The sequence below is a fragment of the Chaetura pelagica genome, unplaced genomic scaffold (genome assembly GCF_000747805.2).
Source record: "Chaetura pelagica isolate M959 unplaced genomic scaffold, ChaPel_1.0 scaffold108, whole genome shotgun sequence".
NCBI classification, from domain to species: domain Eukaryota; kingdom Metazoa; phylum Chordata; class Aves; order Apodiformes; family Apodidae; genus Chaetura; species Chaetura pelagica.
Genome location: NW_009970718.1, coordinates 1881981 through 1896634, shown reverse-complemented (window position 1 = coordinate 1896634; position 14654 = coordinate 1881981). Strand labels below are relative to the sequence as shown.

Below are 14654 nucleotides of genomic sequence, written 5' to 3'. Positions count from 1 at the left end.
TGCTGAATCCTCTCCCCTCCCTTCTCCCCATTATGTCTCCTGACAGCCACTCAGATGCCTTTATGTAAAATAAAGTAAAATTTAAAAAGACAGCTGAAAGTGGATGTGCAGGTTTCATGCCCAGTTTCTGCACAGAATGTCCAGCTTGGGAGTGCAAGACTCCTGCATGGCTGCCTGGGGCTTACAGAGTTGGGCACTCCACCCAGCTCAGTTACAACCATGAATTTGTCCATCCTGTTGTACTAGCATAATCCCTATGAAACACAAAACCAGTGGGCTGCTTTAGTAAATTAGGAGTTACCATTGATGCCAGTGGCTTAAATTTGAACCTCAGTGTCCTCTGCTTGTAGTTTTAAAACTTCATGTGTGTACTGCACAGAATCAAGCTTTATAGGGGACATGATGCTAGATCCTATTGAGATCTTTGCTATGATCTTATTACAGTATCCCAAAAGTATTACATAAATCTCTTGGAGACAGAAACAGAAATATAGGAAATACGGAAACAAGTACTACTAATCAAGAGAAAACTTATTAATGGATTGCAGTTGTGAAATTACATTTTATGAGGCTGCTCCAAATTTGTCATTTTGGAAAAGAGGCAACTATCAAGCTGCTGACAACTTAAATCACAAAGCAAGTCACCAACAAACTAAGGCCCAAATCCATATTTTGGAGCACTGCCAAAGTAAGCTGGCTGTATGCTGCAGAGTTCATCAGCATCCACTGTGTGAACAATGTTAAGATTTCTTTCCTGGATTATTATGTGGCCATTTTTGGTTGCACCCACCCTGTGGCAGTTGTCATCTTTGTACAAGGCCAAGAACAACTTTTACCAGTAGTTTTGGACCAGAGGAACATAGCTTGAAGCTCTTTTTCATGTGAAGAATAGAAACCTTGAACAAAAGATTGTTGTCTTACACAACAGCACTGTCTCAGTTACACTGGATTCTGGGCATTTGTCACCTAGTTCCACTTCCTATAGAATTTGTGGGTGAATTGTATTAATCTCTGATGATAATTTAAATGGGACATGAGTTAGTTACATTTTCATGTCTGCGTTGACAATGACACCCAAGACTTAATTTCAATATGTTTTGAGAAGGTAGAGATAGGCATTCAATTACATAATATAGACAAAGATTATTTTATTAAGTAATGATGCCTTTTTCCAATCAAATAGTAAGCACATAGATTTGTTAATAGGTTTCAGTAATGAAGTACATAGCACCAAAAAGAATCTGTTTCTTGGAATGTGGAATCTGTACAGCAAACAAGAACTAAAGAGAAGTGAATACTTAAGAGAGAGAACATTAGAGTAGGAGTTATTCTTGCATTTAATTCCTGAAATCAAATTAATGAGAAAACATACAGTGCTACCTCTACACTCACCTGATATCCTTCCACTGATTTATCAGAAACATGGTGCCAAGAAACAGACATTTCAGAAGATGACAAAACTTTTACGCTCACATCCGTAGGTATTTCAGTCGGAGCTGGAAGATGAAACACATGTTAAATATCCAATGTCATGTAGTGATATTGTTACACTCACTTACAGGGGCCCTTCTCACTTCAATATTTTGTATTATTTTATCCATATTAGGAAGCCAAGTGTGTTAGTCTTTAATCTGGTTTTGAGTGAACTTCAAATTCAGTCATGGATGAACTGGATGGGAAATGACTATAAAAACAAAGCAATGATCTTATTACTTGGCTCAAACTATGTATTTTTATGCTTCAACAGATTTCATGCTGAAATTTGTGTAAATTAAGAACAGGCTTTGACAAACAGAATGAAGCATCTGGTGGTCTTTTACTAAATTGGACAGCAGCTCACAGATTATACACATCAGATTTTTTAAGGTAGTTAAAACACAAATATTCATGTGTAAGTCACTTAGTAATGACAATACAAACTTTTTAATGAGATCATATATTAGATACAGGGCTGGTCAGTGGCACATAAAAAGTTGAACATGGGTGTGAAATAATTCAAGAGCACCCTTCTGTCAGGCATACATCACACAGCTGGTTTTGTTTGTGTTCTTAGATCTGGACAGCAGCCAATGCAGAATACAGACCATTATAATGTATATGCTTTTATTCAGGTCTTAGAATAGTAAGTTCTAATTTCACTATAAAAAGCTGTTAATTTCACTGCTACTTGCATTTTAAGTGACATAAGGAATGTAAAAAGGCGTAAACTTAGCAATGTCTATAGAAGAGAAAGTTTTCCAAGCTAAGAACAGTTCTCTGTCACAAATCTTTTGAAACAAGTTGCAACAGACAGGCATGGCAGCATGAACTGAGGAAAGCTTTCACATACTTAATCTTCCAGCTGGGCATCCAGTCAACTATGCATCAAAACAGCCACTGTTATGAAAAAAACCCAGTTACATCTCTCATGAAAAGTATCCCAGGTAACAAAATAATCTTATATGCAAAGTTACCTTTTGTAATTGTCTTTCAATGGCTGTTAATAATGCAAATGTATAATTAAAAAATGATGCATTGTTGCAAAATTGTTTTCACAATGACAGGAATTTAGATAAGCAAGAGGCCTGTGCACTCATTACTAGCAATCATTACTCACTACTAGCAATGGCAGGTATGACTAGAAGTTGTCAGATATGGAACTTGGCTTAAAACATGTGGGAACACAGAAATTCTCCAATCACTAAAGTGGATAAAGATGCCCACAGTTATAACTAGACACACATAGATTTATCACAAAATGCACAACTTACTGGAAATGGTGCAATTATATTTATCTATGTATGTATATTTCTAGATATCCACATGGAATACTGTGTGGCCATATTGCTTTAAAATCTCATTAAAACCTTTGAGAAGTTGTATTGTCTGAAAGCAGTAATACCACTTCCTGAGGAATGGAAGTACAAGTGGAACAGAAGCGATCATCTAATCTATTCTCAAATCACTGTCAGACTCCTCTCTATTGTATCAATTAAAGAATTTGCCAAAATGTTTCATATTGAAAAGTTCCAACTGCAAGGGGTTTTGCTGATACAATACTATAAACAATACTTCATTTGCTTATGCTTGTTTATGAGTTCCAAATAATTTATGTCCCTATTTGGCATTTATATTCTGTAAATATTTTGCAGTCTGTCCTAAGCATGAACGATGATATCAGCAGCTTTTCTCTAGCCTTCTTTTTCAGTAATTCTACCAATAAAAGAAGCAATCACATGGGCTTCACAAAATGTTCTCTTCACTGAAAAGACAGGAATCATCACCCAATTATCTTGTATAGTGTAACTATACAAGGTTAAGGCTGGAAGCCAGTAAGCACACTGCAAGGTACTGAGATCACTTTGTACAAGCGCCACAAACCCACTTCCATCCCTGACACAGTTAGTGTAATCCTCACATAAACACATGGGAGCTTATCGGTCAGCTGTGGATAATGTCTTTGAGAAAGGATGGATACCAAAATGTTATTTGGTAGATACGGTTTTATTACACCATAGCTGTTTACTAACACATTTATACAATTGTAAAAACAACCCTTCTGCTGCTGCAGCAATTCTTGAAGATGATATCCTAAAGTACACTTTTCTGAGAAAAAGGATTATTATTAACCTCTTCAGATAGCTAAGTGTTGCTAGCTTGAATCCTGATTTATCACCAAAAACCAAAAGGACTATTTTATCTTTTCTCTGTGTGTGGGCTATTTGTGTGCAAAGTTCCCATTAGTGCTGATGGGAATCATGAACATAAATCTCCCAGAAAGTACACAGAGTCAAGAACAGAGTCAGAAGTGTGTGATGTGGCCTTGTTATCATATCTCTTCTTTTGGCTCTTTGGGTTGGATCTGCTGACTTTGTGAAGGATATTTTGCTCTATGGAAAGAAAAATATGAGCAATTCTCTAAGTTTCTGGCAGAAATTAGTAAGCCACATTTTTATAAAACAGGCTTGAGTGATTACACTGCAATTAGAACATTGTATATATTTCTTCCTATTTAAGGTAAACTTTCTTCAAGTGCTTTCTCTTGCTAAGTTTGGAAATGTCACTTAAACTTCAATCCTGAAGACCACAGCATGTGAAATAAATCCAGAAAGAATTAGGAAAATGATTTCAATGAATCGTCAAATAAATTTTCATTAAATTATTCACTTGATAGCTCTAACATCCAAAACAGAATCAAGTACATGACAGGGATAATTTACAGTAGACTGCAAACATGCTGGAAATAGAACTCGATAGAGCTAAACTATTATTCCTTCACAATTTTGGGCTAAATTCTGACACTTAATCTACTAGAATAATAGGCTTTAGTGTGGTCTGTTGAGAAAAAAAAAAATAAATAGCACATATGTCAAATATGTGTGTTAAGATCACCGAGACATTGCTGGATAATTATGCAAATGTTCTAGGTGACCAATATGAAGTTCAGACTTAAAAAAAAATGTAAAAAATCTTTTAAAAAGCTGTGTGAAGAATCTTGAATGCTTCTCTATTACTTACTGACAGTAAGTACAACCAAGTGTTGTGCATCACACAGAATGCAGGGTCTGAAGTTTATTCAGAACAACTGCAAGTGTGAGCAAAATACACCCTCCTTGCTGAAGGTATGCGTTGTTATATTAATCAGTGTCAAGGACCTGGTTCTCTCTACTGATGTTGGCAGTGCTAATCTGGTGCCTTACAACTACCTGAAATGAGGTTGTAGTGAGGTGGGGATCGGTCTCTTCTCCCTAGTAACAAGTGAAAGGATGAGAGGAAATGGTTGCACCTCAGGTTGCACCAGAGGAGGTTTAGGTTGAAAATTAGAAGAAACTTCTTCACTGAAAGGGTTATCAAACACTGGAACAGGCTACTCAGGGTAGGTGGTTGAATCATCATCCCTGGAGGTATTTAAAAGACATGCAGATGTGGTCCTTAGGAACACGGTTTAGCACTGGACTCGGTAGAGTAAGGTTAATGGTTTGAGTTGATCTTAAAAGGCTTTTCCAACCAAAATAATTCTATGATGCTATGATTCGTGTAAAATGTGTCTGGAACCTTTACTCACCATCTTGTGCTGAATAAATGACAGCAGTGAGACTGAATGGTCCATCCCCTTTGTTGTTAAAAGCTTTCACTTTTACTTGGTACTGGGTTGAAGGCGGCATTGATTCATCCTTGTGGACATACCGGCCAATTTCAGGATTAGTAACTGTAACTCTTCTCCATTCTTTCTCACCAAATGGTTTGAAAGCCACTATATAACCAAAGTTATTGCCATAGTGGTATTCTCTTGACAAAGGCTAAAGAGGTAAAAGATAAAACATTACTTTTTATAGCCAACTAAAAAAATGGATCACTTATGAAATACACATAATACAGAAAGCATTGATATGCACACTGTAAAAACACTGAACTAACTTTCCATTCTCTTCTGGTTTGCTTCTATGGTTTGCTCCCATATCCTTTAAAAATACACTGTCTTCATTATGCAAACAAAAGCCAGCTGCTGGAATAAGACTCAGAATCCAACAGCATTTGCCATCTGCAGAGCTCAGTAACCAGTAGATTGCCTCTTGCTTGCTGTTCTTTTTTCTCCATACTTAACAATATCCCTAGCAGAACAGTGCCTCAGTTCAATCAAAAAATGGAAAGTGGCCTCAGTACACCATGACTAGGGTTAGGGCACCCTTCTAGAACATGAGGTATGTATAGACAATCTCCTGAAATGCATGTCTCTTCCTTCCTGGGTGGGCACTCTAACCATGAATCCATGTTGCGGAAGAGAATGACTGACGCAGCTGACTGCAGGTCTCTAAATCCCTAACTTCTTTGGCTTTTCTGGGGAACACAGGTGAAATGCTGATATATGTCAAAACTGAATTATATTGAAGCCTTAGACAGTGGGAAGATAACCATCTACCTACAACATGACTTCTGAGAACATATGAACAACTTAAGTATAATTGGTAATTAAGATGACGGCCAACAGATAAAGTTCAAGAAATCCCTCATGCCAAAAAGGAGATTTTGTCTCTAGTTGTGATGCTAACCACAAGCCACCAGGCAAAGACTTTAAGTACAAATCAGCTATGAAAAAAATCAAATTCTGGATAGTCTATTATATGTGCTTAATTTTTTTGTGTATCAGGTGTGCTCTGAGTGTACCCATCAGGTGAGGCATAACTCTGGTCTTAGCTTGTTTTCTACCACAAGTCTGACTGGAGCTAAGTTGAAAATTGGACACCTAGTTTCCCAGAACAGCTAATGTACCTTCACGTACCTAAGTTTAGATTCACAGGCAACCCTGCAATTAAAAAAGCAGATGATTTAATGTACAAGGTCACCATTGATAGCTCATTTTCTGAATCCATCTTTGTATGTAGCTGCTTAAAATAAACCCGAATCCTATCTCATATGCCAAAGTAAGAAGCCTGGATGCAGCCCTAGTCTCAGAATGGGTTTCAGACAGAGCAAACTTTAGAAAGCCAGGACTGGCACTTAAAAATTATATTCTGAAGGTTTAAAATAAAATGTTGAAAGTAGCTTGCCCTCCAACATATACACATAATAAGTAGGTATAAATGGCTGAATACTTTGTAGTATCTACTAAGAACTTTGAAGAACAAAACAGAAGAGGGAAAGACAAATGGGGAAAAATAAGAAAGAATGGGCATGAAGCTCCTAGCTCTCTTTCCCAGCTTTTCTTTCAAAACAAGACTTAGAAGAGCTTTGATTGCATCTCTGGCTGTCTCATTCAACCTGGGTTTATGAATCATATCAAAAGCTGAAAGGGGGTTGGCACCAACATGGAAACGTGCCATACATTTTGTTCTTCTCTTCTTAATTAAGGACTATTTTGAGTAGCTTATGTAGATGTCAGCACATTTGAGGAAATCAATATATACCTTTATCTTAGACTTACAGATAGATAAGTTGTTGTCTCTCAGACAGGCTCTGTAAATGAATGTCTCTACTCAAAAAACACTTGCTAGACATATTAGAGGAATATTCTTAGGAAGTAAATATTTGAATCTATGCTTAATTTGTCTGACTAAATGGGCTACTTATTACATAAGAAATGTAAAAAGCATGACATTAGCTAAGAAAAATAATTGGAATATAAATCTACTTGGGTATTCAAGAAAGACTGAAATGATATTTTACATCAGATCTTGCACTAGTCACTACTCTCCTGCTTATCATTTTCTTTTCTTAATTTGGTCACAAACAAGTTTTCACTGTATTGAAAACACTAAGAGTATTGGTCTTTACGTGCAGTGCAAGAAGTAGCTCTGTGGTTTGATCAGGTTTTTATAAGACAGCACTTATGAAGGAACAATAAAATAATCTAGGTCTTGTGTGACTGTCCATTGCATGTGTTCCTGTGTAACTTTTGCTCCTCAAAAATAAACAAAGAACCAAATAAAAAAAAAACAAAATAGGATACATCTACTTCTTAATCTATAGTTAGTGGAACTAAGAAATAACCTTTCTAATATATTTTAACAGAAGTGTGAATTGTTCTTTCTTAGAAACATAAATTTTTTCTTTAGGTAAGTTCATTGGTAAAGCACATGGAACAGTAAATAAATATTTTGAACTAAATATTTTTAAAAAACCAAACCAAAACAGGAAGCCCAAAGGTGTTAGCACAATCATATGGCTGTTTTTGTGTCATTCTTGAGAACTTTTCCAAGGAGGTATGATAAACCTTAAGTACAAGAAGAAGGAAATAGCATATGGATTTAAGTTTGTACATTCACAAGGAGAATCCCTATACAACAATGAAGAAGTTGCTGTTGGAATTATGTCATCTTTATATTACTTTCCACAAGAAAAAAACCTCTTCATAGTGGTAAAGCTGATACGCTGAAACAAACTATACCCCAAAAGACACAAGTGGTGTAAGGTGCCTTATGTGCCTCACACCCTTGAGAAGATGAACAGAGAGGTCAATAGAAAGATAAAGTTGGTAATTTTTTCAAGCATAGCATTTAATCATCTTCCTTTGCCAGAGGTAATGCTTCTGTAACCCTGCTTTTGCTGGAAAGTGACAAGTTCTGATGTGAATAAGATAGGCTTTTTTTGTTTTATTTCTCCTCCCTAGCTTTCCCAAATACCCTTCAGAAGACTTTTATCTCTCTTCCATGCAACTTGTGTCTGCACAACAACTTTGCTTGTAAATCTTTTTCCTCTCTTATTCTGGGTTTTGCTTCCTTTTTTGCTTTCTTCCTATCTTCTTGTCTCTCTTCCCTTCTTCCCTGTTTTCAGAAGCATTTTTTTTCCCCACTGTATTGGTAAATTTTAAAAACCATTGCTTCAATACAAGAATGAAGACAGCATTTATAGGTATAGCTATATATAGAAGACTTTTCTTCTTAAAGACAAAATATTACTGACTGAATACCTACATTATATGAGAGATGAAATTTTCAAAATACTTCAGTTACTGAAAAGCTTTTTTGATAACACTGTAATTTTCTGAGCTTTTAATTCCTTTATTTTTGTGATCAATATGGTATCTCTGACATTTTTCTCTTTCTTTATTCTGCTTCAACATAATCATTAAAGAGAAATTAATGGCTTTGAGGTAAAGAATATAATCAGTATGTGGATATCAATGAATAGCTAAATTGTCGCATTAGGCAACATTGTTATAAATCACATTAGCATAAAATCAAATGTATAAAATGTCAATATACAAGAATCTCCTTAAAACTTGAGTTACTGACAGGCTGCATACTGTTCAGATTGTAACTTTAAAAAAGCTTGAAAGAAAGACACAATATGCACAATCTTCAAATGCAGTTACATCAATGCATTATCAGAGTCAGTATGTTTCAATCTCCTTGAAACATAATTAGAGAATACTTTAGATAATATTTTACAAATGGCCAGTACATAAACATCTAAAATATCATCATCCTCTTTCCTTCTTAGGTATTTTTATCAGAAAAGTCTGAAAACCTATATACTGTGTAAAAATCCTTCTTTCACAGGTGCCAGTGACAAACCTTTCATAGGTTTTAGGAGAAGAGAGATCAGACAGAAGGAAGTACAGGTTTTGTGCCATCTCAGTGCAATACCTACCATCCATGTTATTGTCAGCTCTCGATTGCTTCCACCCCCCCCTCCAACATCAGAAGGAGCTACATTCGGAGCTAGAAAAATATAAGAGACAAGAAAAATTACTACAAAGTATGCAGTCAGTAAAAATATTGTTATTTACTTTTCTTTTTACCAGCAGGGCCCATGAGCACACGTGGCACACAATGAAAATAATGATAGCTTGTAATAGCTGAGAGAGACTGTGGCCTTGCCAAGACTAATGTATAGCTACTGCTGCGGGAAACATGCCAGTTCTTACCCTAGCTAGCAATCAATCATTCTTCCTTCTGAGCTTATTCTCTACAATTATTTAATTGAATATTTATGGAACACTCATCACAGGTCTTAAGAAAAGCACTGTGTATTGTTCTTGTGCTTCCTCAGACATTAGCATGCGAAAGGCTCAAGCACCGAGGACTTGAGTATTTAACTTTACAGACTGTGATTGTTCCATCTACTTCAATGGATTTACTCACAATGTATAATGCTAAACTCATGGATATATCTTTGAAGCACTGGCATCCTGATCCTATTCTAGATTAGTGGAACACATTGGTGTGCTCAGGAAGGGCAGATGTTCTGAAGCAAAGCTGGCATAGCACTTAGTGATTTCCTAATTGCATTTTATACTGATATTCTGTGTAAAAGAAATAAAATCTGTTGATCTGTCATTAGTGCACAGCTGAGTGGTAAAGCAGGATACTCTCAAGGACTCTATTACAAATCATTCATGCATTCTCATTTATGTAAGACTCTTTGCACTGAATGTGATGATTCTACTGCTATCCTGTGTGGTGTTTATATATTTATTTGCTGTCACTCAGTACTGAGGACACACAAAGTATGACTGAAAACTTGGGAAACAATGGCCGACCTATAGTGCATTAAATATGCCCCAGATCCATTAGCTACATGCCCTATCTACATGATATATTCTCTGTGTTAAAAATAATTATATGACCAGACACGTTCTCCACTAATCGGTGAATGTCACAAGATAGTAAGGGATTGTTCCTAAGTGCTCTCCCAGTATTTAAGTACGATGTTTACTGAGGCCTTCTCTGAAGGTCAGCTGAGGAGAAACATAAAGCTGAGAAGAATTCATACTTTCAGAAAGGATTAAAATATGTAACAATAAATTCAAAATTTAAATTAGCACTCAGTGGATGGTTTGTGTTATTTATTTCTGGCCTTCCAGAAAGCAAACTAGGGGAGAACAAGACTAAACATACATATCATAATGATGCAAGAAGAAGCTTGAACTTAATACTCAACATTGTTATTACTGAAGTACACAGTAGTCACACTATCTATTATAAGCATATAACTTTAGTGATAAGTTAGAAGCAAAAGTCTGTTAGAATGCTTAAACAGCCAACAAAGATACATGGACTGCTAGAGAAAAGATCATTTAATGTCTTACAAATCACCCTTTTAAAGATAATCTCCATCACTCTCTCAACCATTAAACGCATGTTTCTCTCTCCATTAAGACCAGGCTACTATTTCAGACAGCTATACTTAGACAATTACCCTAATGCATCCAGAAACTGAAATATATTAACACAGACTTTGATCCATGGAATTTCAAGAAATCACTGTGAAATGAGTTATTGATGAAGCAATCAGATTTCATTAAAAAGAAAAATCATAGCACACATTCTTAGCAAGCTAATAAATATGTTACTGAAAAGACAGCTATCTACAAGAAGAGAGACTTCAGAACAGAAAAGCACACTAACATTCAACAGACATTATTTGTCCCTCATACAGTACAAGAAAGATGCAGCACTGTTTGTTGCGGTTGAACACAGAACAAATGTTTAACTACAATGTGTGAATATGGGTTGTTTGTGCAATAAAATATGTACTTTCTTCAGATTTACATTAAAATGCACACACAGTACTGGTTCTGTAGCACCCTGGAAGCTGGCAGTGCAACCCAGTTCCTATTGCTGCTGCTCATAACAAATTCCAGCTTCTGGCAGAAAATTCACTTGGGCACAGAAGTTCATCTACAAACTGTTACTGATTTATTTTGGCATGGCAAGAAGTGCTGATTGATGCCTTGGAAGACTACATTAGCATTTTGCTTTGTTTCACTAAAAATGTCTCACAGTGTGCCAGAGATGACAGTGGTGTTGTGGTGGGGAAATCAGAGAACAGTCTAAACCAACGAGCTGTTGCAGAAGCATCGCATCCTGCTACAAAACTGGAGGACATGCCATTTTTTTGGTGGCTACAACAAAAAAAGGTGAATGGGGCACACTGCAAACTGCAGGACACTACCAATATTCCTCCTGTGAGCATCATCTCCTCTCTGTCTCTTTTCTGACATTTCCAAAATGTCTATTGTTTACTAGGCACTCCAAGACGCATGTGTAGATTTCTCACATGTGTAGAATTCCAGGGTCTTCAAATACAGCTGTTCAGTCATAAAACATATGATGCTAATAGTCAATTTTATAGGCAGCAATTTCCTTTTACTTTAGTATTGAAGTTCTGTGGCTTTTCCTTCCCTGTCCAGATTAATTTAATCAATCTGTACTTCCTTTCTCCCTAAGCAACCAAGTTTTTATTGGACCAAATGTGGGTCTTTTGTAATACATGTTTCCAGATTTGCAATGCAAATACATTTTATTTTGAAAATGCTATCTAACCAAAGCAATTACCTAGGAGGTGTAATTGCAAAAATTATTTTTTACACTTTGGTTTTGCATTTTTAGCTTCAAATCTCAAGCTGTGGGACAACTGTAAATATACTTACCTTGCACATGGGTGCTAATATGTTTTAAGGATATATAAAGAGGATATACTGGTGCAGAGGCTTTGTTGGATACAGTCTTTCTGCAGTGATACATTACTTCCTTAGACCACTGCTGTTATCTCCTTTGTACACTCAAACCAGAGTGTATTATCTTGAATAATAACATGTAATTCCTCATTTTGGAGAATTCATTCTGGAGAATTAATTTTAAAAAGGATCTGCCTGAGCCTTTAGGATTTCCTCAAATACGCTCTGAGATTTTAACTCTGAGCAATAAAACTGATAAGGGCTTCTGGTGTGTCAGATAATGTCACATCTTTGACGTGGAATAAGAAGACAGAAGACCAAACCTTCAACGACGGAAAAACAGCATTATAACTCAGTTTCTGTCATGTGTTCTTTAGTACATTAAACTTGTTAAACACATGCATGCTTTGCCCTAAGTTCTGTACCCTGGTCCCAAGTATGTACATGCATCCACACACTGACTGACAGATGCAGTGGGGGATCTCTGAAAGATACAGCATAATTCTGTTTCAGCAATGGAGGCAAAATTGCTGTTTGCAGCTTCATGTTTCACTCCTGTCTGCTTTGATGCCATTGCATCTGGATAATCCAGTGTTTGTTTACTAAAATCTGTAGTAGTGTGTGGCTGAAAACATATTCTCTAGATTTGCATCTTATAAAGTGCTTTTTTTCAAACAAAAAACCCCCAACAAACCTGAAATTATAAAATGTATTAATAAAAATGTGAAGACTACAATAACATTTTTAAAAATTGCCATTTTTTGTTTACGTACGAGCGCCTTCAGTTCTTATTCTCTGTGATGGCATACTAGGTTCTCCTGTCCCCAAGGTGTTTGTTGCTATTATCCGGAATTCATATTCCATCCATGGAATTAAATCAATCACTGTAGCAGATTCCATATTTCCTTCAATATCTGATGGTTCTAAAAAACACAAAAAATTGCTTAGAAAACAGCATTTTTACAATAAGGTCAGCAAACAGCAGTTGATTTTGGCAAAACTACAACTATTTTGTAACCACACATAGGCAACTGAAGAAAACTTGATGTTGTATGTTGGGAATATCACATTTTACAAGAAGTATTCATGGCAGTGACTGGGACTTTGGAAACTATGACACACTCTTGGATAAATGCTTATAGACTTGTAAGTTTTAACTGGGTGTGAACTAGCAAAAGAAGTACATGTAGTTATGAGGTATCCTGACTAATTACATATTGTAATTGTAGAATTTACTTTTACCTACAGACAAATTCAATTAAAAATCTGGAATGCAAAGACAGTAACATAAAAATCCATTATATAGGCAAGGGTTAGGTCTGTGCAAATGTAGGATTTGATCAATTGATAAAGAATGGTTTATAAAATGTGGTCATATTTTGGTGCACCTTACTAGTGAGCAAGTTACAACTTGGTATCTAGGTCTGATCCCACAAGGGTAAGCGCTCTTGTAATTCCTGTGAAAAGACTTACTGTCATAGGGGTGAGTTTCTTTAACATAAACAAAATGTGTAATTCTAAAACTGGGGTTGTCTCCATAGCTGTCTGAAGTTACAGAAAGACAGGATTTTCATTTACTGCATGGGCTAAGAATTGTTTATCAAGTTGAAGTCTTGGGTTCAGAGGGAGAAGAGAAAGAGGTTTCTCTGCACTGGAAAAACAGCTGATGAAGAATGAAAATACAAATGAAATGGCAGCAAACCACCACCCCCCCCCCAGGCACAGCAGTGTAGGCACTCGATGGTGACACAACTTTCCTCTACTTAATGATCATTAAATTTTTCATTACAAAATGAGTTCCTGAAGGAGAAAGAAAAAATATTTCCATTTTATTTCATCTTGCACACCACCCTCCCTCATCACCCATCTCAAAGCATTTTTCTGTCCATTCAATAGAGCCATTGCAAACCTCCTATGGCATTCAAGCTATGATATAAATTCAGCATTCCTTTTCCTGGGCTACTCTCAAACTCTTAATTTAATCTTACTGTGCCAGAAATTTCCAGAATAATTATGAATACCCAACACAATGAGATTCTTATCCCTTTAACTGGAAGAAGCAACATAAATGTAAACAACATTACATAACGCATTCATACATCTTTCATATTATGAAGCAGAATACACTTCCTTCATTAAACACAATCCATATTATGCAACCGGAGATGAATGATTGCATTTGGGTCTAATGATAGTAGCAAGAATAACAATATTTCTGAAGTGCCAGGCCAAAATATATTTTTTTTGTTCCACACATTGAAAATCAGCAGCATTAAATGATAGCCTAAGTACTGATGAGAGATCAATTTGGATGGTTCATCATGCTTCTTTCAAATGAAAGTAAAAGCTTGAAGTGGTGCCAATGATGGTAACTATGTGATTTTACCTATTTTTTAATATAATAATCTATTAATCAAAATTACTCAGGTGTGGTTTGAGTGAAAAAGCAATGATTTTGAAAACACTGGAATAATTAATTTCAACTTTTCAGAAACGAGTAATTTATAGCTTTCCTGCTATTGCTTCTTAAAAGAGGAATTCAACAAGCTGGGTTCCTCCCTGTCCCACTCAAGACATGAATCCCACTCAACATGCTATAGGATAAGACCCAAAGTCTGACTGCATGTCTCAATGACTATCTCATTAATTCTGTGAAGCAGAAGAAGTTCAGAGATGCAGAGAAGTGCATCCCATCACACCTATAGCAGTGCAAGCAGGGAATCTTCCTGAGAAGTAAGAAAGATGGGTTCAAGAGTCTGCTGTGAATGAGATA

General features: G+C 36.1%; 1 protein-coding gene across 1 annotated transcript in view; it reads right to left on the bottom strand.

Moving 5' to 3' along the window:
- Positions 1-14654, bottom strand: part of CNTN1 (contactin 1) — a gene marked incomplete at its 5' end in the record, with an annotated part of 73393 nt that overhangs the window by 23682 nt on the left and 35057 nt on the right. The window contains 4 exon segments of the mRNA XM_010006296.1: positions 1393-1496; positions 5045-5279; positions 9070-9140; positions 12655-12804. Coding sequence (XP_010004598.1) covers positions 1393-1496; positions 5045-5279; positions 9070-9140; positions 12655-12804 — 560 coding nt within the window.